Below are 25,950 nucleotides of genomic sequence, written 5' to 3'. Positions count from 1 at the left end.
CAGCAACATCCTACACAACTGGGTTAACAAAACATACAACAGAGACCAAGACAACTTTACTGGACCAAGTCAATTTTTATTATTTCTAGTGGATGCTGTGCAGGAGAGCATAGGACATATGTTCAAACATAATACTGTCACATGGTTTATTTCAATACAGAGGAGTTCCTTATGAGTGGAAAACTTTTGGGAACTAAACATTTTGTGAAGTCAAAATAGTTCATGATTGGATCTGAGTTTAACACTGAAAAATAATATTTACCCTAAAAAAAGTTACTTTCAGAAAAGAAGGAAAAAAGAGGGGTAAGCCAGTGTTTCACCCAACATACATACACATGGTTAACACTCAAACACTTATTCTGTGCCAATTACAGCGATGACAGGAATCTTGGGAAGAAACGCAGTGTCATTTACATGGTTATGGTTATTGACAAAAATAGCAAATCAAGGTAAAAACCAAGTGGTTTCTTTAAAAACACAAACACATTTAGTTTGAAACCAGCAGCCAATATTTAATACACCAAACTAGAAAAGAATGTATAGAAATGCATATAAAACCGTAACTGTATAAAACAACTGTTTAAATTAATTAAAAAAAATACCAGATATAAGAAAAATAGGTAATCAACTCATAAAAGAAATGACTACTAGCTGGTTTTCCTGAGAAATTTAGTTTGACTTGATACTTATAGCTGTCAGATGATAAAAATCAGGGTAAATACGGAAAAAAAACAGGATAAACAATAACTGTGACACAAATAGCTGATCTACTTATTCATACCAATCTTCTAGCAACCTACACAACCTATTTTTTTAAATGTACTGACCATTTCAATGCAGTGTTCACTGCAACCCTTTACATTTGACACAAGTTTTCTCTTAATTAGAAGAGTTGATTGTCTTAATCGGTGCTGTATTGCTGAGGTGTTCTGGGTGTTGTTTAAAATTCTAGCTAACACATAAAGGTGAATTAATCTTTTAATGGGCAGCTCCAAAAAAAACAACACATTTTAATCTCATGACTGGCAGTCATTAGGCAGAACCTTCTCACACCAGAAACATACAAAACATTTGTTGAATACATGATTATTTCCATTGACTTAAATGCATCTTGTTGGAGAGGTGCTAAAGTGCAAAAAGCATTCTATAGGACCAAAACCTTCCTTTAGACTATCTGACTAAACACTTCCCCCATCATCTAAGTCAAATCAGTGTGACAAAAGAATGCCCATGCAAGTTAGAAAACAGAACTATGAACCTTTACGTAGTTTAAATAAAGGCAATATTGCACAATAGGGCATAGTTAAACATGTTCCTAAAATGAATGGACATAGCTTAAATGACCTGCATGCTTTTCCAAACCAGGGAATGGAGTTTAGATTGCTACTGTCAAAGTTTTCTAGTTATGTTTATTCAAACACACATTTATTTTCTTTATACGGGACAAACACAAGGACCTCCATTGTGTGTTGTGCTGAATCAGAGCTGTGCATTGATTTTCACTATCACATTTTCAGCATCGTGCTGTTTACTGTGGCAAAACACCAGTGTAGAAAAGGTCACTCCCAGGCAAAGGTATTAAACAAAAAGAACCAAAAAAAAAACAACGAGTAATTACATGACCTGATCTGAAAGGTATGGATGCCCCTAAGGGACAAGAAATAAAAATCAAGAAAAATGTAAGAAAGACAAAAACACACATGATCCTTATAGCTCCCACAATTTTGAAAGAATTGGTTTAAGTAGTTATAAAGTATAAGGGAGAAGAATCAGAAGACCTGTTTAATTAGGAGGTGAGTAGATCTGGCACAAAGAGCCCTATGGAAAAAAAAAAACAACCTTAATAACAAAAACTCTTCCTTTGACAAAACAAGCTTCAGTCAGTAAACAGAACTGCTCAATTTCAGTTTCACAAATGTACTGGATAAATTAAATTATTATTTTTATGGCCCATTTGACTTCCACACTCTTCAGTAGTTTCAGCAGTTCTTTGCAACACTGGTTAAGATTAAAACTGCACCAGGGTGGATGTTTATAAAAAAGTGTAGTTAGCACAATCAGTGTCACAAGGTCTGCTTACAACAGAAAAGACGGACTCATTTATCACCTTGAACACATCATATGCATTTCCCAAATGTATTACCAGTGTTATGTATGGCCACTTGTGAAAAGTCCACATACTGTAGGAGTGTAGTGCAGCTTTAAAGACCGTTATCTGCAACAAAACAAATATATTGTACTGAACTGAATAAAAATGACAGACATAACAGGTGTGAATCAAAGTTAAGGCAACCGACCTGAAAGCCATGGCTCTTTTCAAAAATATGTCTTTATGCTTCTTCCATTGACATTTAATTTTTTTTTTTTTTTTTTTTTAAAGAATTACAATATTTTGTTTATATGTGGATAGCAGCCTGTTTTGCAAATATTTTTAGCCTTTCAAATTAAAAGCTAAAATTTCCAATTTTAGTTTCTCAAAGTTAGAATATATCCATTTCGGACCGTACTGCAATGTTCTTTGACATAAAGAAACATAAATAATTCCACCTTTAACTAAGGATATAGTAGGTTATAATCTAAATATTATTAGATTAAAATGGCTGTAATCTCACACTCACCTATCCAAGTACAAACATAAAACTGAAATTAATTCTCGGCCAGGAAACATTTTTGACATAAAAGGAATGTCAAAGTCATATATCAGGGCAAATAAGTAGACCAGTACTTCAAATTCACTGAAGTGTTATATCAGTTTCAGACATAAAACCAATAGTCTTCTTTTCAATTTGAATAAAGTATGATCCTGTGTTAAATAAAAGGAAGAAAAACAAAAGAGTTTAGTTCATATGACAGACATGGCTTATCTCATTCAAAAACTTTTCCTTGTTTTGTTCATTTTTTTTTTTGTGCAAGTTAGTACAAACGAACAATGTAGACGCAGCATGGCCATTCAAGATTATGCTCAGTTTCCTCTGATTAGCATACTGGCAGTAAGGATTGGGTATCTATGTTCCAATAAGAAAGACCCCTAATATATCCACGGTACAGTGATGTTTTGTTATACTTAACTTTTCCACTGGGTAGCATTTTGTAGAGTAATTGCTTTTCCTCAAGTCAAACACTCTAAAAGTCTTTCCCCAGAAAGAGGCCATCAACCTCTTCACTTTGCCAAAAGTGTTCCATACAAGGACTGTGCAGTCTCATCTAATTCCACATGTTGTAATCTACCAAGACTCAAGCCAACCAAAGACAAATCCTCAGCCTCCACAGTACTCGCACTAATAACAGTCTCCTTAGTGACCCTCTCACTTCCACCCAGAACTAAAAACCCATACATGTCCGCCGTCTACAGCAGAAAAACTATGACTACCCTGAGTTATCTTTCATGTAGGGACGCTCCTGGACTAAAGTTGGAGTTAAAAAAAACTAGGAATATGCATTTCATCTATATCCAACTTAGAGGATTACTAACGTGAATGTGTAGTGATTGGTATCACCATCCCATGAATAAAATGTAATATATTACAACCAGAAGAGGGTATATTAAATAATATAAGTAAATATTTGACAGTCATGATTCATAATTATTTTGATAGAATAAGACGTTTGTTACTTCTTGATACAAGGGGAGCAAATGATGGCTGAATTTGACAATCCATGCTCATAAGATAAGAGAGAGGTCTAAGAGAAGACCTTTCTATCTCATCAGTAACACAAAGGTACTTGACATGTTTCATTTTTATGAAACAAGAACATGATGTTATAGCTTTTTGGAACAGTGGACCTTTTTTCAAGGTTTTTTTTTTTTTTTTCTCGGAACACAGTTTGCCCAAAATTTTGCATAATTAAACTTCTCAACCGCAAGAAAGAGGCATTCAATGTAAACATGCCCTTGATCAAAATGTCATGGCTACAGTATTGCTAATAAAGCATCAATACAAGGTCATAATGGCATGGCCAGAGAATTAACAGCACAGTTAAGAATATTGGAACAATAAGAAGCTATCAGTATTTTGGTTGTGCCACACTGCCCTTGGATCTTGATACCCAACCTTACTAGCAGTACACTACAGCAGGCCAACAGGCTGTTTCATCGATCCCTCTGGGACGTTTTAGGTGTTTCTCCAGTGTCAGGACTCGACTTGTCAGTATCTGTTCTCACTCGGAGACAGAGACCTGTTCAAGCCTGCTCTTTGTCAACTTTCCACAACTGTTCCTTGACCTCTGTGGGCAGGGTGTTGAAAAGGTCCTCTTCCACCACAATACCAGTTCTCTTTAGCTGTCGGCACTCGCCCAGCTCCACAGGCAGACACTCCAGGCGGTTTCCTCTCAGTTCCAGCTGTGTTAGCGCAGTCAGTTCTCCAAACCGCGATGGCAGAGACTGAAGGCAATTGTTGCCCAAGTTCAAAGTGCGAAGCTTCTTACACTGGAACAGCTCATTGGGTAGACTCTCAATCTATATTACAATGTGGGAAAGGTGTTGGGATAAGACAGACAGAAATCAATATTTCAGCAGCTGAAAAACTATAAATGATTTTACAACAACCAACATGGATAAAAAAAGCTGGAAACAGTTAAGTCCTTACCCTGTTGGCTGTCACTGCCAGGTACTGAAGATTTTGCAGGAAGCCAATGTCTGAAGGAATATAGGTGAGGTTGTTATGGCTCAAGTCCAGGAAGCGCAGCTTGCGGCAATAAAATAACTGGCTGGGCATCTTTTCAATCTTGTTCCTGTTCAGGTATAGTTTCTCCAGGTTGGTCAGTGTGCCAATTTGTATGGGAATATAGGCAATCTGGTTATACCAGAGCTTAAGGCAGACAAGCCGATGAAGGTGCTGGAAGCTGATGATCTCTTCGATGGTCTTCAAGTTGTTGTCCTTCAGATCAATCTCCTGCAAGTTGTGCAAGCTGAAGATGGAGTGCGGTATGCGTTCTAGATCACAGCGAATGAGCTCCAGTTCGGTCAGATTCACCATCTTTTTCAGGCTGTTGAGAACCATCAGCTTGGTGCCTTCATTGTTGATGGAAAGCTTCTGGAGGTGCATGCCCACATCAGTCACCACCTGAGGTAGCTTGGTGAGGTTGCTCTTCAGACGAAGAACTTTGAGCCTCTTGAGCTCCCGTAGTCCATCTATGACAATGTAACGGTTGTTCTCTGCACTGAGGTTCCCTGTCAGATGAAGCTCACTAAGATTCTTCAAACTATAGATCCACAAAGGAATCTCTTTGATGTCTGTGAACTTTATGTGTAGAGACTTCAAGTTCTCACGCAAGAAAGCCAATGCAGGAGCTTCAATTTTGGCCGGTGTGTGGTAGAGCCACATCTCTCGTAGGTTGACCAGCTGGGCAATGATCGGGGGGATGGTGACATCAGGAATTAGCTCCAGTTTGAGGACCTCTAGCTCCATAAGGTCAAATACTGTGTCTGGAATGCCACTTAGCATGAAAAGGTGCAACTCCAACTTCTCCTGAGAGTTCTTGGTAATCCTCTGCCTCAGCTTGTCCAGTGTCCATTCGTTGTTGAGGTTGAGCTGCCTCAATTTATTCTCGCTTACTTCAGAGAGGAACACAGCGAAGCGTTTTGAGTACAGAGGATCATACTGATCTATCATGTGCATCATGAACGCAAAGTCATTCTTCACATCTGGAATGTCACTGTAGCTGCTCTCTTCCCGTATAGACTCAAAGGAATACTTCTTTAGAGAGCGCCGGAGCATCCAGCAAAGGGTGTACATGCAGATCAAGCCATACACCACTACTAAGCTAATATAGAAACAGGCTAATATTTTAAAAAGTGTAGCCAAAGGGTGAGCACAACGATACACGCTGTAACCTGTAAGGCTCTCTATGTTTACCGAACAGTCAACGCTAAATTTTATGTCATGCACGTAATACCCTGTATAGCAGATGATCAAAATAAATTTGATTACTTTGATAATAGTCTGGCGGATGTAGAGTCTATACACAATGTCTCCTTCTTCAACATGTATACGGAACTTCTTCACTCTTTCAAATAGGGCTTTTGCCTGTTCGCCCTCTTTTTTATCCAAAACCCCTGTTTCTGTTCTGTCTACAATGCCCTGCTCAAACCGTGTTTTTGTCCTTTGGAGCATAGGGACACTTGCTTCAACGTCCTCACTGATCACTGACTCTTTGTGGTCCATTGAGCCATTCATTTTCATTGGCTTGGGATCGCTCTCCTCAACCACTGTCTCAGACAGTGCCCTAGTTGTCCATGGGGAGTCAAAGCATTTCAGCAGGATGGATACAAAGTGCTCTAGTTTGGAACTAGTCCGTGGGAACTTAAACCAAAAGTTGCTGCAAGCTAGGAAAATAAGGGTGTGAAGTAATACTAGGTAAGGAAAGTACTTTGCAAACCAGTGCAATCTATTCTCGTAACATACAGCATCAACGTAGTTATACTGGTGGCGATCCAGGTCATACTGGATCCCTTTGGGCTCCAAGAATAATGAAGTGGCGATGGTAGAATTGAAGTTCTTCTTGCAGGTCTGATTGACTACCCATTTGCAGGGCAGACAGATCATCTTGTCCTGGGTTACCTGCAGTGTCCCTCCAAACACAGAAATCATAAGCATAACAATGGAGATGTAGTCGGTGAACACATCCCACCATGGTTTTAGGATGCGGTAGGCTGGTTGTGTGTCCACAAAGTACCGCAGCTCAGTGATGGGGATCATGATTTATCTGTAGTAAAAAAGGAAAAAACAGATAATGACAGAATTATAACTGATTATAGCAATACACTGAATTATAAAGCCCTACAAAATTAAAAGCTCACTCTCCTTTGGGCCTCAACCGCCTTTACCTGAACCACAACACAACCACAAATCAATACTACATTGCTAACTAACAAGGTCATCCATCAGAACATTGTAGATGGTTAATTTGATGGCCGCCAGGAGTAATGAAATAGTGATCGCTGCTTGTTGTAACAAAGAACTACCTGATTGACTTAAGTGAGTGGTCTAGCATGTTATTGATTTAACAACTGTTTAACAGACACAATTAATCTTGCTTTCAGAGAGAAGTGTCATATTGGAAATAGCATTTCTAATGTTTTGGCAAATTAACAAACTAGCTAATAAAATATTAACTACGTTATTTGTTTGCCATTTTAATTTAGTCCCTTTAAAATTGTAGAGAAGGATTAATGGTGTGTCCCCATGAAGGATTAACGCTGCTTGAAAGTTTATGCAAGCTATAAACATAATAAATGGCAATATTAATGGAACAATCATTTTCAATTGGCTTAATCAAGAAAAATCTATGAGCAGATTTTCATTGGGAGGGAGGGCTCCCTAATAAGCAGGCATGCACTGATTTCACATTTTCTCTTCTGATGATGAAGTATGTAAAACTGATGTAAGTAATACACAATTAAGTACTCTGCAATTAATCCTGTTTCAATATTCAATTTGGGCTTCCTACAAACTACTGTGCAGCATGCCGTGTCGTCTTCGTTTTGTCATGTGTGGTAAATGTTTCAATGTGAATGTTGTTATATTATGGCCACAAGAATACATCGCTATAACCTCAATTAAATAGTTATTATCTAATGTATTATAATATATTGTAATTACTTATGTTTATGTGTTTTACTTGTTATTTTCATTTATTGCTTGTTTTTCAAAGTGTTCGGATTCAGAATGTGTTTAGTGTTATTTAATAATGTGTTAAAAGTGTTTAAGTTTGATAAATGCATGTGATCCAGATGTTGTTCAATCAATGAGTAATCGTGTCAAATAATTGTGATCACAGTATCAATTAAAAATTATTATGATTTTTAACATTACTGAGCAGCCCTAATGTATACACATGAACAATCCACATCAATATTAATACTTTTTTTTCCCCGTAGAAATCAAACACATTTAATGAAAATTAAATACAAATTGATCTGTTTTTTAATAAAAGTTTAACTTCTGGACAGACCAAGGGAAACAACTTCTATCAACATGTGAACAGTTTCATGGAGAAGAATGATGAGTTTAAGGAGCTACATATAATGCTAGATGTTTTCCATCGAATGTTTCTCTTTTTAATCTCAACAGGCAGAATGACAGCTAGCAGGAATATAAGTGATGTTGGGGAGAGGAGTATAGATAGCTCCATGCAAAAATGGGGTCTAGACATATGCTCCTGTTAGGATTAGTGGAAGGAGGGAACTTGTGTGAGCTGGTGTTGGTTGAGGCAGAGTACAAGCCACCATGGAGGGAAATAAACTATGATTGTAAAAAAAAAGATGTTAAAAGTAACCAGAGTGCAGACTTTTGGACATTTATTTTGAGTTGTATGTAACTTTCACCCGCAGTTTCATAGAGAAAGTGAGTTTAAGACCCCTGGGAAACAGACAAGCAGTTTTGATGGCAGGAACATCAAGTAGAGAAGTGTAAGATTATGACAATATTATACATTTGGTGGCAATCCAGGACCTCTTTTTATAAATACCAGAGTACTCTTTAATAGTTAAAGGCAATACTTGAATATGGACATTATTTAAAATATGCATCACTAGAGGCAGAAATCAGGCTGGTGCTGATTCAGCATATTGCATAGATGCATTCAAATTGCAGGGACTGAGGTTGGTTTTTCTACAAACTTAGACACATCACTAACCTGACAACCAACAGAGATTTTGCAATTCCACAGCATCAATCCCTTCAACCATAATTAGGAATAAATCTTTTTTGTAAACCTCACATCTGCACTCTGGCCACCAGCATCAAGTCCAAGTTGCCTTATTCATCAAATGTGTTAGTAGAATACAACAGCAAATACCAATCACAGACATAATTCCAAGTGTAAGTTTAGTTTCACAAAAAATCTAAAAGTATTTAAATGTGTCTTACTGTAAAACTCAGTAACTCCATACATAAAACCACCAATAGCGTTGCACAATTACTCCTTCGCCTCGATTGTACATCAGAGCCTGATAAAACCTTCCACCAACGTCAACCTCTCGCCTTTAGTGAGTGTGACACACCCAGCTTGTAAGCTTGAGGAGTCACTCTTCTAAAGATGATGTTCCGTTTTGGCTGGTTTAACCCAAACAACACAAGAGCCCCCCACCTCGCTTGTGTCCTCTCTATTCTTAGCTGTTTCCGTTAATAATACCCAGAGTATTGTCTGTGGGGTCCTTGACAAGGACCTCGCGTGACCTTCAGGAGGAGATCCTGTTTACCTTACAGAGGCTGCTGTCTCCAACTAATGTCTCTCTGGAATACTCGGCTGTCACCTTTTGCAACCCCACCGCTCCCAAAAAACACACACCTTCACATACACAACAAGAGTCGGGTGTTGGCATTCACAACAGCTTGTACTTTGTTAGGAAACTATAAAAGCAAGCAGACAAGACGCCCAGTCTGATCCTCAGCCAAATAAGCATATTTAGTCTGGCTGTAGTTCAGAGGAACTTTTAGTAAACATAACTATTCCAAAGAAGCTGCCTGGATTGGGTAGCAACCAGTAAATACAGTAAATAAGATACTGACTTGTTTGGAGGGGTTATCTGTGCTCCAGTGTTTGATGATGTCCTCTGTGGACACGCCACTCTGTGTGTATCCACAAGTCTTCATGGACCACTGCCTCCCTCATCATCACGGGGTTGAAAAGAAAACCTAAAAGAGACATTAAAGATGTTCATGGATTCTCAGTTAACACCAACCTTGTGCGAACAGTGTCAAGAAAGTTACCTGCATATAATAAACAAGGTGTTACTTAGTTGTGGGGCGAAAAAAACTGTAAAAACTAATAAACCACGTGTGTCTAAACGGGTTGTGTATTAAAGTAAAGTGTGTGCAGTCTACCTTTTGGCCATATATGACACAGGGGGTCGTCGGATAAATGTTTATTTACATAATCGAGCCAAAGCTCAGAGAGTTAGCATGGGACGTCTTTGTCATCATGTAGCCGAACAAACACAAAGTTAAAGCAGCGTGTTTTCTTACATTTGTATTAACCATTGAATAATACCACACGCTGTATTTGAGAGAGTGCAATGAAGTCGGACTGGGAATGTATTTTAATAGCACCGACCAAATAAGAAAACATTTATTTCCCTGTATAAAAAAAAGAAAAAGAAAAAAAAAACACGTTAGCGAACTAAGCTAGGCTACTCCTAGCTTTTGGAGCTAACCTAACCAGAGTCATCGGAAGTTTACATCGTAGCAAACGCTGAGGTTAATATGACAGCGACACATTGCTGATATGCATTATTATATTCAACTTACTATGTCCGGTATTATTCGGTCAAATCCAACGCTACTTTAATAAATAAATAGTTGAAAACACATCGCGTTGACTGTCGCGATTAGCTTTGCTAGCTTTCCCAAAAAAAACACCGGACAGCTGTGAGTTCAGACCTCCAGACCGGCGGGAGGCAGTGTGGCTTCTTATGGGAACCGTAGAAGAAGAAGAAGAAGAAGAAGAAGAAGAAGAAGAAGAACGTTCTTCCTCTACGTTTTCTACCAATGAGATGTTATTTGTTTTTCACTCATTAGAAGATTAACTGATTGAGCATCATATTGTGTGTTTTAAGTTCAGACATGTTGGCGTTTAACTCTTTGAGGTTTTCGTGCTCACCTCGGGCTTTACTTAAACAGAACGTGCTAAGGACGAGAAGACAGATTGTTTATGATGCAATGACATGTTCAGTGCATTGTATGCCCACCAGCTGCAACAGGAAAGACACATGGCGAAGTCACACAAACTTTGTTGCACGGGGAAAGGATAGTCACCTCAGTTGCTACACTCACCCTGTTAGTTCCCTCAGGAGTTTCTGTACAGATCAAGACAAACTGAGCTGCTGGCATTGCGAACAGCCTCTGGATAAATCACCTGCATTCTTCTGCATGTCATGCAAAGTAGTCCAACCCCCCGAAGAAGGGATGTCATACTTCAAAATCATGGATTGGTGAGTATGTTACCTCATTATCTGTCTTACTCTTTTTTTTTTTTTTGATCAAGTCATTCTGTGAGCAAGCATCTCATGTAACCTTGGGGTACCTCCTTTTCAGTACCTACACATTCACAGTGGACATACAAAAGCTGCAGAGAAGATACTTGCAGCTCCAGCGGTCTCTCCATCCAGACAACTTCGGCCAAAAATCTGTGGTAGGAAGGGGGTATGAAAGGGGGATCTGACAAGAGATCAGTTAAGTCATAGGGTTCATGAGTCAGCTGTGAATGTTACAACACAAACGACATTAGGGATGTATCCGAATTGCCAAGTACCTACTCAATCTGTCAGTAGGCAATACCTACTATCTATGCTGTATACTGTTTAGTACCTACTTTTCAGGAGGTAGATATTTGTTCCTACTTCTTCTGATTCATTCAGTATGGAAGTGACGTCATTTACGTTTCCCGAACCGGCCGCATCCACCTGTTTTTTTGTTTTTTTTTGTTTAGCTTTATTCAAGAAGAGTAATGCTCATCTACAGTCAGATAAAAAAAATATATATATATATTACAATGTAAATCAAGTAAAAGACAGATTAAATAACTAAATAACATACAGTACATAAAGAAAAGTACAAATGAAAGACAGTAATATACAGAATAGAAAATAAAATAAACCAATAAAGACACATTTAAATAGTGAAATCATTATTTAAATAGAGGGGGAAAGGTTTTATAATAGAAATGCAGATATTTGTTATATTTTCTGTTGTTAATTAAAAGTAGTGATTTCAGTCGGGACTTTAACTCTAGATTAAAAATTGATTAAATTAATCCACGCTCGTTTGTTTTGATTTGGAGGCGGACGTGAAGTGACGATTTACGTTTAATTTCGCACAGCATTGTGGGTGGTAAAATACATTTCATTTCCTGAAAGCACGCATGAATACCGCATGAAACCCGGAAGTTAGTATCCATACTGAAATGTTCAGTATACTGAGGTGGACCCAAAATATGCATACTGAATGACCACGAAAGTTCAGTATACTGAAACTTCCTACTGAATAGTACTGCATACTGAACTGTGACAATTCGGAAAGGGCCAAGGTTTAAGCCCTTACCCCACAACACCATTTGACTTTGATTTCTGACTTTGATCTCGTGTGATCAAGGGAATTACTCAAGGCAAAGCTAAGAGGTGTGGTTTAAAAAAAAAAAAGCCAAGCAACAAGGTCAAGGCAGGGAATTTCTAGAAATCAAAAGCTAGCCTATATAACTCAAAAGATGCATGTCTAAGAAAGATGGGGAAGATGACAAGAGAAAATAGTGCAATATTTAGAGGAAAGAAGCTCAGCGACAGCTCAGCTCCATTAAGTAATCCCAGGTGGGGATTCCAGAAAGCTGGCTGTCGTAATGATAACATATTAATTACCCCATCTTTTTTCTCCTCTATGAAGGTTTATTCTCTGGTGGGCCCACTGCCCAACAGACCTATAGTATTGCTTAATATGTAAATTATGTAACCTGAGACTTGTACCTGGTACATCTGTTTCAAATGATAGGGTATTGTAATTAAACAATCTCAAAGAAAGAAAATGAAGCAATGTTAAATAACCTTTTCTTTTTGTGTGCAAAATGAATTAAGCAGAGTAGAATAATGGTAACTTTTGGCGGGAGGGTGATCGCTTTTCTGACGTTAAAGTGAAATGCCTTTAAAATAATTTTTTGGAAGAGTAAGTCAGCGTGTATTGGGAATTCTACTTTTAAAATGCCAGGAGATTAAATAAAGGGCAGAACCAGGCAATTTCCCTGCATAATCAACCAACTGATTATGAGCTGAGGTTTGTTGATCTATGGTTGGATTTGTAAATAATAACAAATGCCATGATAATTCCAAGCATTCAAAGTGACATATTCAAATACTTGTTCAAAATTGCAATAGGACATGTAAAAGGTGAAAGCAGGTGAAAAATATGAAATACTCTTGAAGCCGATATCAGCAAATAACTAAAAAAAACAGTTGATGTAACTATCAAGTGATTATCAGTTGATTGATTTATCAATCAACTGACCAACAAGTTCAGCTCACAATGAGAAATATACATTAAATCAGTACACTCGACTCTTCTTCACTTTGTCTGCTCTTATCTTTTACATGAATGCATCATGCCCCTTAAAATAACACTTAATAACTCTAAGACTTCCACTGGAGTTACAGAGACATGCATGTTTTCTTGAAAGACGGTGCCTACATTAAGGTGGTTTCAAGGTGCATTCAAAAAAAGAAGATGTACGTCCTACAGCTTTTCACTGTAATAAACCTTTCCTGTTTCAAGTATGATTTTAATAACAAATATAGAGTGCTAAATATTGCACTTATCAAAGGTTTAGTGATGGTTAAAACTTGAAGACTCAAAATGAAAAAGACAGAAAGAGGTTTGGCTTTAATTTGTCCACTTGGCTTTGAATGCAGCATTCACTTATCGTTGTCTAGGAAATATAAGTGGTCTTCTCTTCCCTTCTGACATTTCTCCTATTCAAGACCGAGGATTTTACTTTATAGAACTTGAACAGAGGAGACCGACGGTATGTCAGCCTATGTTTTACACTCAAGTCTTGGCTAGTGACTCTTTAAAGAAGTCACACGGAGAATGAAGACTGGTCCCGATGCATCTGAGCAGTTATGAATGGAATGTGTTTATGGTTTATTTTACAAACTGGTAAGCAGTTGACAACATGTTCACATTATCCCGGTTCCCCCCTCGTAGATCATTTAAAAAAAAAAAATGGAATGGCAGCATTATGAGTACAAATAGGAGTGGAGGTGTGTTGGTATGAATTTAATTTACTCTGTACACTCAGGTGGAAAAGGACAATGCAGAATGTTTTCATGATGTGACAACAATGAAGCTAAACTCATTCAGCAGCAAATGAGAGAAGAGAGGAAGCCAAAATGACTTCCTCACCTACAACCAATACAATATTGTACTGACGCTGTTTTATTTATCAGCACCTCTAGCTATTTGTCCTTAATTAGACATCCTTCCCTCTTCAGGGGTCTTCATCATGTATAGAAAACCCATTACTTATACAAAGCTACAAGGCAGCCACCTAGAGCTACGGTTGTTATTACAGAAACCGCTCCACATGAGGGGCCTATGGGCATGAGCTCAAACTATTGATTTTCACCAGAGTTGACAGACCTGATAGCTGCAAAATGTACTCAGATCTGCCAACCATTTCCAAGATATTTTCCTCCCCAGCTTGTTTCCACACATCTGTCGTGTCAAACTTACACCTGGAGCCCTTGAAGGATCCCAAACTGCTCGACTACAAAGCAGTTGCTGTATGTCATGCACCTAATTGTCAGTATCACAGAGGATTTGTTGTTTAAAAATGACAGTAGATTAGGATGGCACGGTGTAAAATACCTCAGATCTCGTTTCCCTTTGTGACAGTTTACAGTGTGGGGCGAATATTTGTCACTCCAAATACACAGCATGTAAGCTGAAATCAAAATAATGCTTGTTCTCAGTCCCTCTTTTAATGAGGGAATATGTACTGAATGTTCTATAAATAGAATCCGACTTAACAGACCCTCTTTTGCAGAAAGAACAGGAGTATTCAGAAATCCAGTCAGCTCTTGTGAACAAAGCATACAACACTCTGCTTAAGCCTTTGAGTCGTGGTCTTTATATGGTGAGTTTGAAATCCCTGACTTAACTTCCGATAAACAGTTTATCTTTTTATAACTGCAAGCCTTATCTGTCTGATCGCTTGTTCGAGAGAAACATCCTCTGTTCTGACAGTCGAGAGATGTGACATGCATTTAAAGGAGCAGTGCATTTGATGAACTCCATCTTCTGTTTCAGCTGGAGCTGCAGGGGATGCGTATAGAGGAGGGCACTGACTCTGAGGCGGATTCAGAGTTTCTCATGGAGCTGATGGAGATCAATGAAGCCCTTGATGAAGCGAGGACTCCAGAAGAAGCCAACAAGATTGGCAAAGACACAAAAGGTAAACAGAGATATCTATATAAGTCACTGAAGAATGGAGCAATAAAGGCTCCTTTAAAGATTCAAACTGACCGTTAGTCAGAAAGAATCTCAGAAGGACAGGTACATGTACTCTGATGTAGCATGACACATCAGATATATTGCCATTTTAGATTTATGACAAGTTCAATGGCTAGTTCTTTTTTTCCAGATCTAAAATATGTGTTAAACAAAAAACAACAACAAGAACACACATTTATGGCTGAGATGCTCTTTGGTGGAGGCATGCTTTATTTAAAGGATTACAGTTCCTTAAGAGTCTGGGTAGTGCAGTTACACCTGTGGTAACCATGGTAACAGGATGTACAGTATGTTAATAAATCTAGCCCTCATTGAACAGCTTTGTCAGATTTGCAAGAAGAAGCAAACCAAAGCATCTAACACACTCTAAAAGTGGCTAAAAGACTGTACAGATTTGAAACCTTTTATGACTTCTGGTCACTACAGAGACTCAAATTCAACCCTGCATACAATATTGGTGGCCAATAATGTTTCAAAGAAGGGTAATTTCAGGATGTAAATGCATTGGACGGCTAATGCAGACATATGCGGACCATAAATACTATAACAGGTGCGGTATGATTTAATGAATTCACAAGGGGTTAACGCTGCTGACTTACAGATGGGTTTCATTTCCTACTATTGAACAAGGTTGATAACCTCAGGCCATTGAATAATGTATACATGACACATTAGAATATAAAGGGCTGATACATTTTTGTATTCAAGTGTAGGATGATGTTCACACAAGGTGTCTCTTTCAATTTTTTTAGCCTTGTTTGTTTCACTTTATTTGAGGCTCTTAACACATGATATATTTGCCATGTCTTGTTAACATTTGCAAAACTTGTACTTGCTTCTTCTCCTTCACTTGCAGGAAAGCTGGCCGAGTTGACAGGGGAGATAGATGCCGTCCTCCTTAAAGGTATTCTATTCAGACACTGCATTTAAACATCCCCTGTTCCTCCCACTCATTCCTTTGTTTGTTTTGTGAGCGTTCCTCTAAGTTGCAGAGTGCGTTATTGATTGAAATTCTTTCTGTACTCTCTTTCTGTTTTGTGTTGATTTATTTTTTTATCAGGAGAGCTTCAAACTGCCAAAGCACTGCTTGCCCAAATGAAATACTATGCAAACATCGAAGAGAAAGTAAAGGAAAAGCTTTCTGGATTCATGTAATATAGGTGTCCTTATTGTGTCACAATATTTTATAACTTACTCACTTTTAAAATGTTTTGCACAACAGAATAAAATATTTTACATTAATTATATTAATGTATTGTTCAAGTGAAACAATAAAAATGTCCTTGTAATGTATTAAACACAACTGAATTAATAGTGATTTGTTCTCAATCTGGTATTTTCTGATTAAAAAATGTTTAATAATTAGGCTGTAATTAGATGCACACACTATCCCCCTTGAATTCAACCAATCTCACATTCCTAATCATATCCACCTGTACCTAATTTATCATTTAATATGACAAAGACCTTTAATAGGCTCTGATTAAAAGGCTGCTCAGAGTGTTTATATGATTATCCTGCCTATCAGCTCAAGCATTTGTCATGTGGGACTTGTTCAGTTCCGCAGGTTACCTTTAGGTGGAGACATACCACCTTGACAGTCATGGTGCAGAGGAGCGGCACATGCTGTACAAACTGGAATCGGAGACCAGTAGGAAATCCTTTATTGAGCTAGACAGCCTATTGAATAATGTATGGTGTCTTCGTATGTAGCTTTTATGCTATGAAAATGAGGAAGGCCCCACTGAATGATGATTACTTGATGAGCCAAAGATCTGTGATCTGTGTCATTTCTAGCTCCTACATTGATGCACACTGACCCAGTATGTCTATGCCTGCAGCACACTGATAGGGGCACCAGGCTGTAAATACATCCATTTGCCTCATTTAATTTTTAAACCCTAAAAATGTTTTATAATCTGTAAGTAAATTAAACACTCTGCTCACATGAAGGCATTTGGTTTGATCAGAGAAACTGATACACTTCTTATCCCATTAAATATGGAGATATCACATAATGTGATAGCAGAAAATGACAAATGAGATCATATGTCATATGAAAGGTGCCACATGAGAAACACTGGCATCATAACCTAATACATTTTGTGTGTATTAGGAGATTATCTTCGCTGCGGTTATTTTGTGCCACACTGGAACATATCCCACTTTAACACATCCTGACTGGTTGTTTATTAAGTCTGGAACAACAATGTCATGTGTCTGAGCCTGTTTGTGTTGGGTTTTTTTTTTTTTATCATGGAGAAGCAGCTTCTTTAATACAAATGGATAGACAGTGAATTAAACGGGGTCTCTCCCCCCACATGGACACTAACAGGCCTATTTATTATTCATGTGGTAATCGGAAGGCATCTACGGGGCCTTTAAATTAATGAGAAAATGTGATCGACCAACACTGAGGCCACTACAGCTGCCTCCCAGAACTCTTTGAAATTGAGTTTGAAAGACACGAAGGGGGAAAAAAAATCTCGCCACAGCCGGCTGTGAAATTGACTTGGATGGGAGACCTTGGCAAAATGAACTAGGTATCCTATATGGGACCATTCAGCCTCTGGAATGACTTTGGTCAGCATCAGGGGCATTAAATGCATTTTTCTGCTGCTGTTGGTGTTTACTTAAAAGTTTTTGATCTTGTTTTTTCTACAGTTAATACTTTTTTTGTTCTTCACCTGTATGCATTTTGCTTGGATGTGTGCACATAATTTTTCTCTACGTAAAAGTTTATTCCATGGTCTATTGTAGTTATTTGAATATTTCTTCAGTCTTCATAACCCATTAAATCAATTTCCAGGTATACTTATTAGTTAAGTCGTTTTTTAAAAGTATCTTTAAATGCTATTTTATCTTTTTGAAAAGCTCTCGAGTTAAATGAAGGATTGATAATTCTTTACATTTCCCTGCTTGGTTAAAAGTCCGCAGCTCTTTGATTAGCTTAGCATAAAGGCTAAAGCAGCAGGATATACTGTAAACCTGCTTACTTCAAAGGCGACACAAAATGCTCAAACAAACACAGTACAAAAGCAACAATTATTACAGCAGATTATGTCCTAGACTTTGAGTGCAGCTACTGTTTTTAGCCTTAATGCTAATCTAAGTTTAATAGCTGCTAGCTTTATCTTTACATTTAGTAGACAGATTTGAGAGGGGAATGTGTCATCTTGTTTAACTTGTAATTGTCTGCTTCCAACTTAAATTAACACTTACTCAAATGTTCCCCACGTCTACATCACATAGTGAATACAAACGTCTAGGTAATTGCAATAGTTAAATATTTCGGTAAATAATAATCTTTTATTTGTTGTTAAGAGTAGGATAAGACAAGAAATACTTTATCTGAATTTGTTTACTCAGTATAAAGTGACAGCTAGCTGCGTGTTTGCTTAGTTTAGAAGACTGGATAGCCTGGCTGTGTCAAAAGATTTTAAAAAAAAGAAACTTTTTCCATCTCATTTGTTTCACCTGCTAAGAAATGTAAGTTGAAAAGGAACATTGTAAAGTTTTATTGTTGATTTTGTGCTGGAATTTTTCCATTATAAAGAGAGTTTTGACACAACAGATGTGAGTCCTCTTGTTTTCAGCCGTTATGTTGATTCATGCTAACGAACTGCTAGCTGTAGCTGTAGCGCTGCATTTGGTTGTATTTTAGAACAAAACAAAGCTGGCTTTTTCCCTTTGTCTTCAGCCATTGTGCTAATCTGATCTAACCAGTTGCTGGTTGTAGCTGCATTATCCACGTATATACTATAGGTATTTAGTTGTATCGTGTTGATCAGGGTCTGCATGGGAGTGGTGGTGTGGCAACACACGGTATGATGGATTTTGATCAGGAAACAGGCTTAGCTTGTGTGTAGGTTTTCATTCTGTCAAGAGTCCTGCCTGTGTGATTCAGATGTTTTTTTCCTTGCAACCTAACTTATTCTTGAAGACTGAATAGCCCCATGTGCAGAGCTTTGAAAAATTAAACTACTGTAGGCGTATTGGGCAAATGTTGAACTTCACTGGAAAACATGTTTCCCTGGCTTCACGAGAGAACATCTCCGGATTAAGGTCTGAATAAGCCTCCAACAACGTTACTAATAATGCACGCTGTAATTGCTGTATTAATCATCTTCATATGGTCTTAACTTAAATATCAGAATAAGATTAATGTGTTCCTGTGACCCATTTCTTAATCATAATATCCTTAATCACATTAAGTCTGAAATGTTGGTGAGCCACTTTAACACAATCACAATTCTCTTGACAGAATCCTAATGAAGAAATCCTTCATTATAGACCTCATTATACACTTTGAATATGCCAACAATAACCAATGAAAGGTCTGATTGACAAAGGTCTATACCAGTGGAGGATGACTCACTGAAGCTGAACTCTCCTCCTCACAGCCGAGCAGCAGCTTTTATGATCCTTGCCCCTCCGCTCAGCTTCTTTGTGACTCAGCTGTGAGTGTAAGTCCTATCATCCCACAGGCACCTCACGCCTGCTGCTTGTTCTCGTGTCTCATCAGGTACTAATGCCATTATAATCTACAACTATTAGGCTCCCATCCCACTCTTAATCCGTGTGTGTTTATGTTGTTTTCCTCATCTCTTGGCCAAGCTGTGTGTGTTCGTGCCTCATCTTAAAGCTCCTAAACTATTCATGGAATAATGTAGCTTTACAACTCTGAATTTTTGAATCCTGCCTTTTTTTTTTCTTATATTCTGACATGGTCTCCAGTCTGAACTCATTCGTGCAACTTGGTGACACTGTGTAGACTGTCTTCTTCACAGGAATTTGACAGTCTTCAAATGAGATCAAGAAGAAATGTCTCTGCAAATGTGATATTACACAATGAACATTTCAGAAAGCAGATGCTGGCGGCACAAGATGATAAAAATAGTACGATTCTTTTTGCTTTTTAAGCATGCGGGTACATTTTCATCCATTTCTCAAAGGTTGTCTCCATTTTCCGCTTACAGTTGACATCTTATCTTTAAAGGGGAATCGTTTCATTGAAACTAAATCTCAAAAGCTCTCCAGATTGCTTTGTTTCCTCGTAATGGAATGTTATTATGAGTTAAATCAGAACACACTAACAATAACCCCCTTTCCTTTCGGCTACATGTTTATGATTCCCAGAAGTGTGAGTCTAGCTGCTGCAGCAGGCGAGCCGCTCCTCTAAGCTCTTGATATTGGCCATGCTGAGAGATTTGAGGGAGAATCTTTGCTCTCCGCAGCAATATGAGGAGGACTGTGCATGCTTCTGTTTTTTTCAACACATGCTTGTATGTGTTTGTTCAGGCAAAAAAATCAAGAGCTGCTACATCTTTAAATCCCTTTGTCTTATGAGGATGGGTAATCGGCCCACCAAAAAGCAGTTGTCAAATGATCCCATTGCCAATTGAATTTCCGAGAACTTCTTTTCCCATGTATCCCTCTAAATGTTATTGGATTTATCTGGTTTACCACGCCAATGAAGAGCATTTGCTGTCGTCTACCTCTCTTGCAGCTCGGCTTGTGTAAAATAAATATTCAGGATTTGCAGATAATGGATATTTGAAGTATGCCATTTTGAATAATGACTTTTCTTTGTTACAATTTTTTTTTAGAGATGAAGCTGTTATGGCTGTGCAAAAGCCTAAAGTGCCTGCATGTGTGTGAGTGTTTATATAAATAAAGAAAATTACTTTAATGTTTGGTACGTTGAATTCTACAAGGTGGCACAGCTTGGAGAAATTGCACATCAAGGGAAGAACAAATGATATGGTGTTTGCATAAATGAAGTCATACTGTCCAATTAAGACAAATATATCATTTTGGTGTAATGTTTTCAACATTTCCCTACTTCTAAAGAATGTAATCCCCATAGAAAAAGGCGTCCCGTTTAATTAAAAATCTGTGAAGCAGCAGACCGCAGGTGGATCTGAAAGTTTTAAGTTTTTCCTCTTCCCCTTTTTTTTTTTTTTTTGGGTTGCTTGGCTGTCCTGTTGAACACCAGGAGATATGGCTTCAAAAGGCTCCTTTGTGGTTCTTGAGTTTAGAAAGGCTTTGAAGGAGAAGAACCGGGCTTTTAAACAAGGTGTATGCGTGTGGAAACATGGATCAGCCATTCACTTTCAGCTGAGATGAGTGCACACCACTCGCCTCTGGTGAGATTGCTCTCCTCACCTTATCTCCTCTGCTATGCTGCAGATATTCCCCGCTGCCTATCTCAAAGCAATCACTCTGACAACGGTTCAGATGTGACCTGTTTGTGTCTCATCTTATCTGAATACCGTGCACAGTGTTGAAACACAGGGTTCTTCTTCTCAGATTCCAATCAGTTGTTGGCTCTCAAATGGCTTAGGGCAAAAACCCAACTAACTTAAGTATTCACTACACTTCTTGGAGCATCTTTCAGTCTGAGTTGCACTCCAGCCATTAACACAGAGTGCAAACTACTATATTCAAATGTTTCATGATCATGTGATTCATGGCCGGTTCTAGGCAGGGGGAACTTGGTCCCCCCCTGTGGCCACCCCTCCAAAAGGAAGAGCCCCCCTAATAACACATACACAGTATCTGACTCAACAACTCGACTCACAATCTAGTATTAAATACTGTTACTGAAACAAATATAAATCATGGTATTTTATGTTGTAGTATTTAGTGTGCTATTATTTTCGCATAATATATATACATATTTTAAAGCGACCATCTTTGTCTATTTTTCAACCGGGTTTAATGCTCCCCTCTGACAAAACAACTGGCCCCAGTTTGGCCCCCTCAGTAAAAGTGGTCGACATGTGTTGGTTGGATCACATTTGCTGAGAATAAAAGCAGGAATAGAGAGTTAACTGTCATAAGCAGAACCTTTCTATTCCAAAGCAGGTTTTTTGGTTATCATCAGGGTTAACTCTGGCTTTTCAGAACTACGAAGGTGGTTCACTTCTTACCGAGGTAGATCACCATGGTTACTTATGCTTTGGAGCAGGTTATGTTCGGGGTTAGAGCTCAACCTGTTTGATAGTGGAGCACAGTATTCTCGAGTATTTTTCAAGTTCTTCATATATTTTTTTATATCATAGTTTGCTGAGAGTGTGTGAAACATGAATATCTGCTGACCGCAGACTTGTTTATGTGTTTAATTTGTCATGTGCTGCCAACAAACGCCCCTTATATGTGAACGCACTGATAGAAACTCTGGTTTAAGTAAAGGTGTGGAAAACCTCAGAGGCAAATTCAGCAGATTGTAGTTATAGTTTTGAATATTTAAACAAAGGAATTTGTGCATTATAAGTGTGTTAAATAATATACAGTATGTAAATAGTAAACTGTATCATAGTAAACATATTTCTTTAAAATGTACTCATAAATGAAGTAATGTCTTTACAGATATATAGTGTAGTACATGTCAACTAAGCTCTGTTTACATATTACACCACAATACACCGTAGACAAATCACAACAACTCTGATGGAGTGGTCATAATAGTGAAGCGTTCAATACAACTTTCTATGTTTGGTTTTTCTACTGTTTTCTCTGTACTAATTCATGCAGTCTGACTTTTCCATTGACTCCTCATCTGTCCAATCAGGACCTTCCATTCACTGTTCCTAGGCTACTATAGCCAATTAGAGCCCAAGTAGAAACGGGACAGTCTTTATCTCCCCTCCATGGCAGATGTGTTAGTCGAAGAAAAGAGATAACAACAGGGTTGTCAGTCTCTTACACTTTCTCATACAAAGAAAGCACAGTTCAACAAAGTAAAATTCCTTGTGTGTGTTTGCATACATAGCCAATAAAGCTGATTCTGATTCTAATTCTGATCTCTTCGGAGAGACAGGATCAAATTAGTCAGATGACTTAAGTTGGTGAAAGTGAATTCTAGTTAGCGACTTTAATGAAAACCAAATTTAGCTGAAGTCCTTCATCATCTTTCAAATTGATGTCCACGGCCCAAAAGAAATAACGCTGATAATTAACATTTAACAGACGTGTAACCAGCTCTGCTTTTAGCCCTGCCTTGGTCTCTACCAACTCATGTGAAAGTACAAACCCAGCAGCAGGGAAATGTTCCACTTTTAAGCTTGTCGCTTACTTTCTCTAACTGCTGTTTGGTTTAGGATAGATGGTGTACATCGTTTTTTTAGTTTTTTTTTTTAGAGCTGTTCGCGTGAGATCAGCTGCCTGCTTTGGATGAAAATGACAGTGATGAGCTGTGGAACTGAATTGACACAGTGAAATTGGAAGCTGTAAATCAAAAACCCAAACTGAAACTCATGTAGAGACAGGACCTAGTGCTTATTTTTTATTTTGCATCAAATACAAACCATCCTCCCTGTTGCACCAGGCAATAATGTGGTTTCATGTGTGGAAATGGCTCCACACATTGCAGATATCACTCACTGTAACGTCTTTGTAAGATTGAATTGAAGCACAAATACTTGTTACAAACAGCCTAACGTCTTACAGATTGCAAGCAGTATTGGGAGTGCTCAGCAAGCTCACCGGTTGGTGTGAATGCTAATATGCAATCCTCAGGTAAAGAGATATCAAATCATGCCTCAGCTTTACTGCAGGTGGGCCAGACAGGATTCATTTCTAACAAAAATCTGAGACAAGAAGATTGCACTGCAGTGAAAGTACAGACCAATTTTTGGGCTCTGAAAACAAAATTCTATCATTGAGTTTTATTACTATGCAGGAATTCAGCCAAATCCCTGCACCTGTGGCCATATATTGCCTTGACTCAGTCTTGTCCATGAGTCTTGTCATGTCCTCCTGCATTTTCATTCAGGGGGGACAATAATTTGCAGTCACCAGCGCACATTAATTTGCGAGGCTTTTCTTTTTAAGCACACAAAAGAAGAAGTAGCAGTCCCCTCTCCACTTGTGCTGCTGATATCTCCCATAATGATGACTCTCATTACTCCATGCATCCTACCAAGTTCAACAACAAATCTAACCTTTTTCCACCGTGGCTGTTTCTATGACAACACAAGCCCCTTGCTGCAACTTTAAAGCGCAATACACACAAAAGCCAGAAAATGGATTTGATTGATCTCGCCTCTCTGTCCACGGGACTCAAATCAATACTGAAAGAGGTGTTTAGGCTAACAGGCAAAGATCAAAAGGTGATAATGTATTTTTGCTCGTCTTAGAAATTTGCAGCAGTTGAATATTTCCTAGCTGTATTAGAAATTTTTTTAAAGTTGTCGTACTGCATTCAGTAAGCATCTTACATGGAGCTTTTGCAGGCCTGTTTCATCCAGGTGATGTCTTTCGACAACAAAAAAAAAAAGATGCAGACCTGTCTTTCGCTGTTATGAAAACAAATCTCCATTATTGCCTGCAGCCGGGTCTGCGTGTAATATGAGGCTCCGGTCGTAGAGAAGAAAACATTGGGCTTTTCTCTGCCCCGCTCTCCTTATTGCATTTGACAGGACAGGGCCCACATAACTCAATCCTGTCACCGGCTCAAATTGAGGCTGTGCCACTGACCCTTGGGCTTCACTCGGTGGCTCTTCAGCTACAAAAACACTCAAGAGTATGTCTTCTACATCCCCACTGCCCGCCCCCCCGCATGCAAAGTATTAGAATCTGTGCTTTAATCCAGATTTTGAAGTGAAAAAAAACGCCATGATGATGATGCATGGCACGATGATGATGATGATGCTCCAGCCTCAGTTCAAGTCTCTTGCCAATCACGCTAGAGGAGTGAAACTAATCACTCTTGAGGCTGTCAGTCGGAGTCAGCCAGAAGACATTTATCTTTGAACCCATGTCAGTAATTTGGCAATAACGCTTCCTTTGATTAATTCAGTGCCTGAATCTGTGCCAGGAGAGCAGGAGTTCAGAGACAGTGACAGATTGATGATGCTTGTAGCCTGTACTTCTGCGGCCTTCACTTTTTACACTGATTAGGTGTTTGTAAAAAAAAAAAAAATCAACGTTAATGTTAACGACCTACTACTAAACCAATCACTGTTCAAGAGCTGGCCCTTGTTCTGATGGTTGTTGTCAGCTTTAGCATGGGATTTTTTTTGACTTCTCAGGAGGTTGCAGCTGATTCCAAGCTTGCTATGTAGCAATACCGAGGGTTGTTTGCTAACGCTATAGCTAGCTGTGTCCTCAGATCTGCTTCAGTTAAAGCTGCTTTTGCAAAACTGTTGACACCTCTTCAGCTGACAAAGTTCATTCCGGAGTGAATCTGAAAAAAATCTCACAGGTACAGAAGGTATGAATATGATTTTAAACCACAGGAACCACTCATTCAGCATATCGCCAAATCTCCTTGATATGTTTTTTTGGACAACATGTTACTCTATTTCATTTGACAGCTCAGAATGAATCCTCGTTTTTTTCAGGGTGTTGTCTGAAGCACAGGTTTCCACGGAGCCCGATTAATATTAATGACTTTTATCTTCCACACAATTCAAACTTTAGTGGGAAACATGGGGTTGACTCATTTGAGATTCCCTGGTGTTATATACTTTAATTTAACTGCACGGTTACAAGTCTTCAAAATTCCATTTCAAAATGAATTCAATAATGATAGTTACATGTTTTGTCAAATGAGCTGAACTTTTGCAGAGTGTCTCCTTGATTAATTGTTCCACAAAGAGCAATGTGGTAGTGTTGTTTTTAAAGTGGACAAATACATATGGTACAGACAAGAATCAGGAAAATAAAGGTGATGGGGACATTGGTTATCTTGCCACAATACATCTAGGTTGTTTGTGTATTTCCCTTGGTCCTGTGTGAAATCGTTTCAGCATTTTTGACAGTTCAGGTCAAGGAAAATCCACGTTTTTTTTCCCAGCAGATGGTCTCATCTGGCTGATCAGAGTTTCTACTCTCAGTATGAATGTTCTTTTTTCTCTTCCATCATTTCTTCTGCACAACATTTCACTAATTCTGTGCTAATGTATTTTCTTACTTCCTCTCTGCTTGGACAAATATCATCCCTCAC

The 25,950-nt window shown here is 38.4% G+C and overlaps 2 protein-coding genes across 3 annotated transcripts; one reads left to right on the top strand and one right to left on the bottom strand.

Moving 5' to 3' along the window:
* Positions 1-55: 55 nt before the first annotated feature.
* lrrc8ab (leucine rich repeat containing 8 VRAC subunit Ab) lies at positions 56-10,395 on the bottom strand. Its single transcript, XM_020636637.3, has 4 exons — positions 10,251-10,395; positions 9,513-9,638; positions 4,587-6,705; positions 56-4,456 (listed from the first exon to the last, which is right to left on the bottom strand). The coding sequence occupies exons 3-4, from the start codon at positions 6,696-6,698 to the stop codon at positions 4,181-4,183; spliced, it is 2,388 nt and encodes a 795-aa protein (XP_020492293.1). The 5' UTR covers positions 6,699-6,705; positions 9,513-9,638; positions 10,251-10,395; the 3' UTR covers positions 56-4,180.
* Positions 10,396-10,439: 44 nt separating this feature from the next.
* hscb (HscB mitochondrial iron-sulfur cluster cochaperone) lies at positions 10,440-18,569 on the top strand. Of its 2 annotated transcripts, XM_020636600.3 has the most exons (6): positions 10,441-10,933; positions 11,037-11,133; positions 14,530-14,619; positions 14,793-14,937; positions 15,853-15,900; positions 16,057-18,569. In XM_020636600.3, exons 1-6 carry the CDS (start codon positions 10,566-10,568, stop codon positions 16,149-16,151), a joined length of 843 nt encoding a protein of 280 aa, XP_020492256.2. In that variant the 5' UTR covers positions 10,441-10,565; the 3' UTR covers positions 16,152-18,569. The 2 variants fall into 2 exon arrangements, with proteins under 2 accessions (XP_065804309.1, XP_020492256.2); XM_065948237.1 differs by lacking the exon at positions 14,530-14,619 and having other exon boundaries at positions 10,440-10,933.
* Positions 18,570-25,950: the final 7,381 nt, after the last annotated feature.

Source organism: Labrus bergylta, chromosome 2 (genome assembly GCF_963930695.1).
Source record: "Labrus bergylta chromosome 2, fLabBer1.1, whole genome shotgun sequence".
In the NCBI taxonomy this organism is placed as follows: Eukaryota; Metazoa; Chordata; class Actinopteri; order Labriformes; family Labridae; genus Labrus; species Labrus bergylta.
Note: the sequence above shows the minus strand (reverse complement) of the source record. Positions and strands in the feature narration are given on the sequence as shown.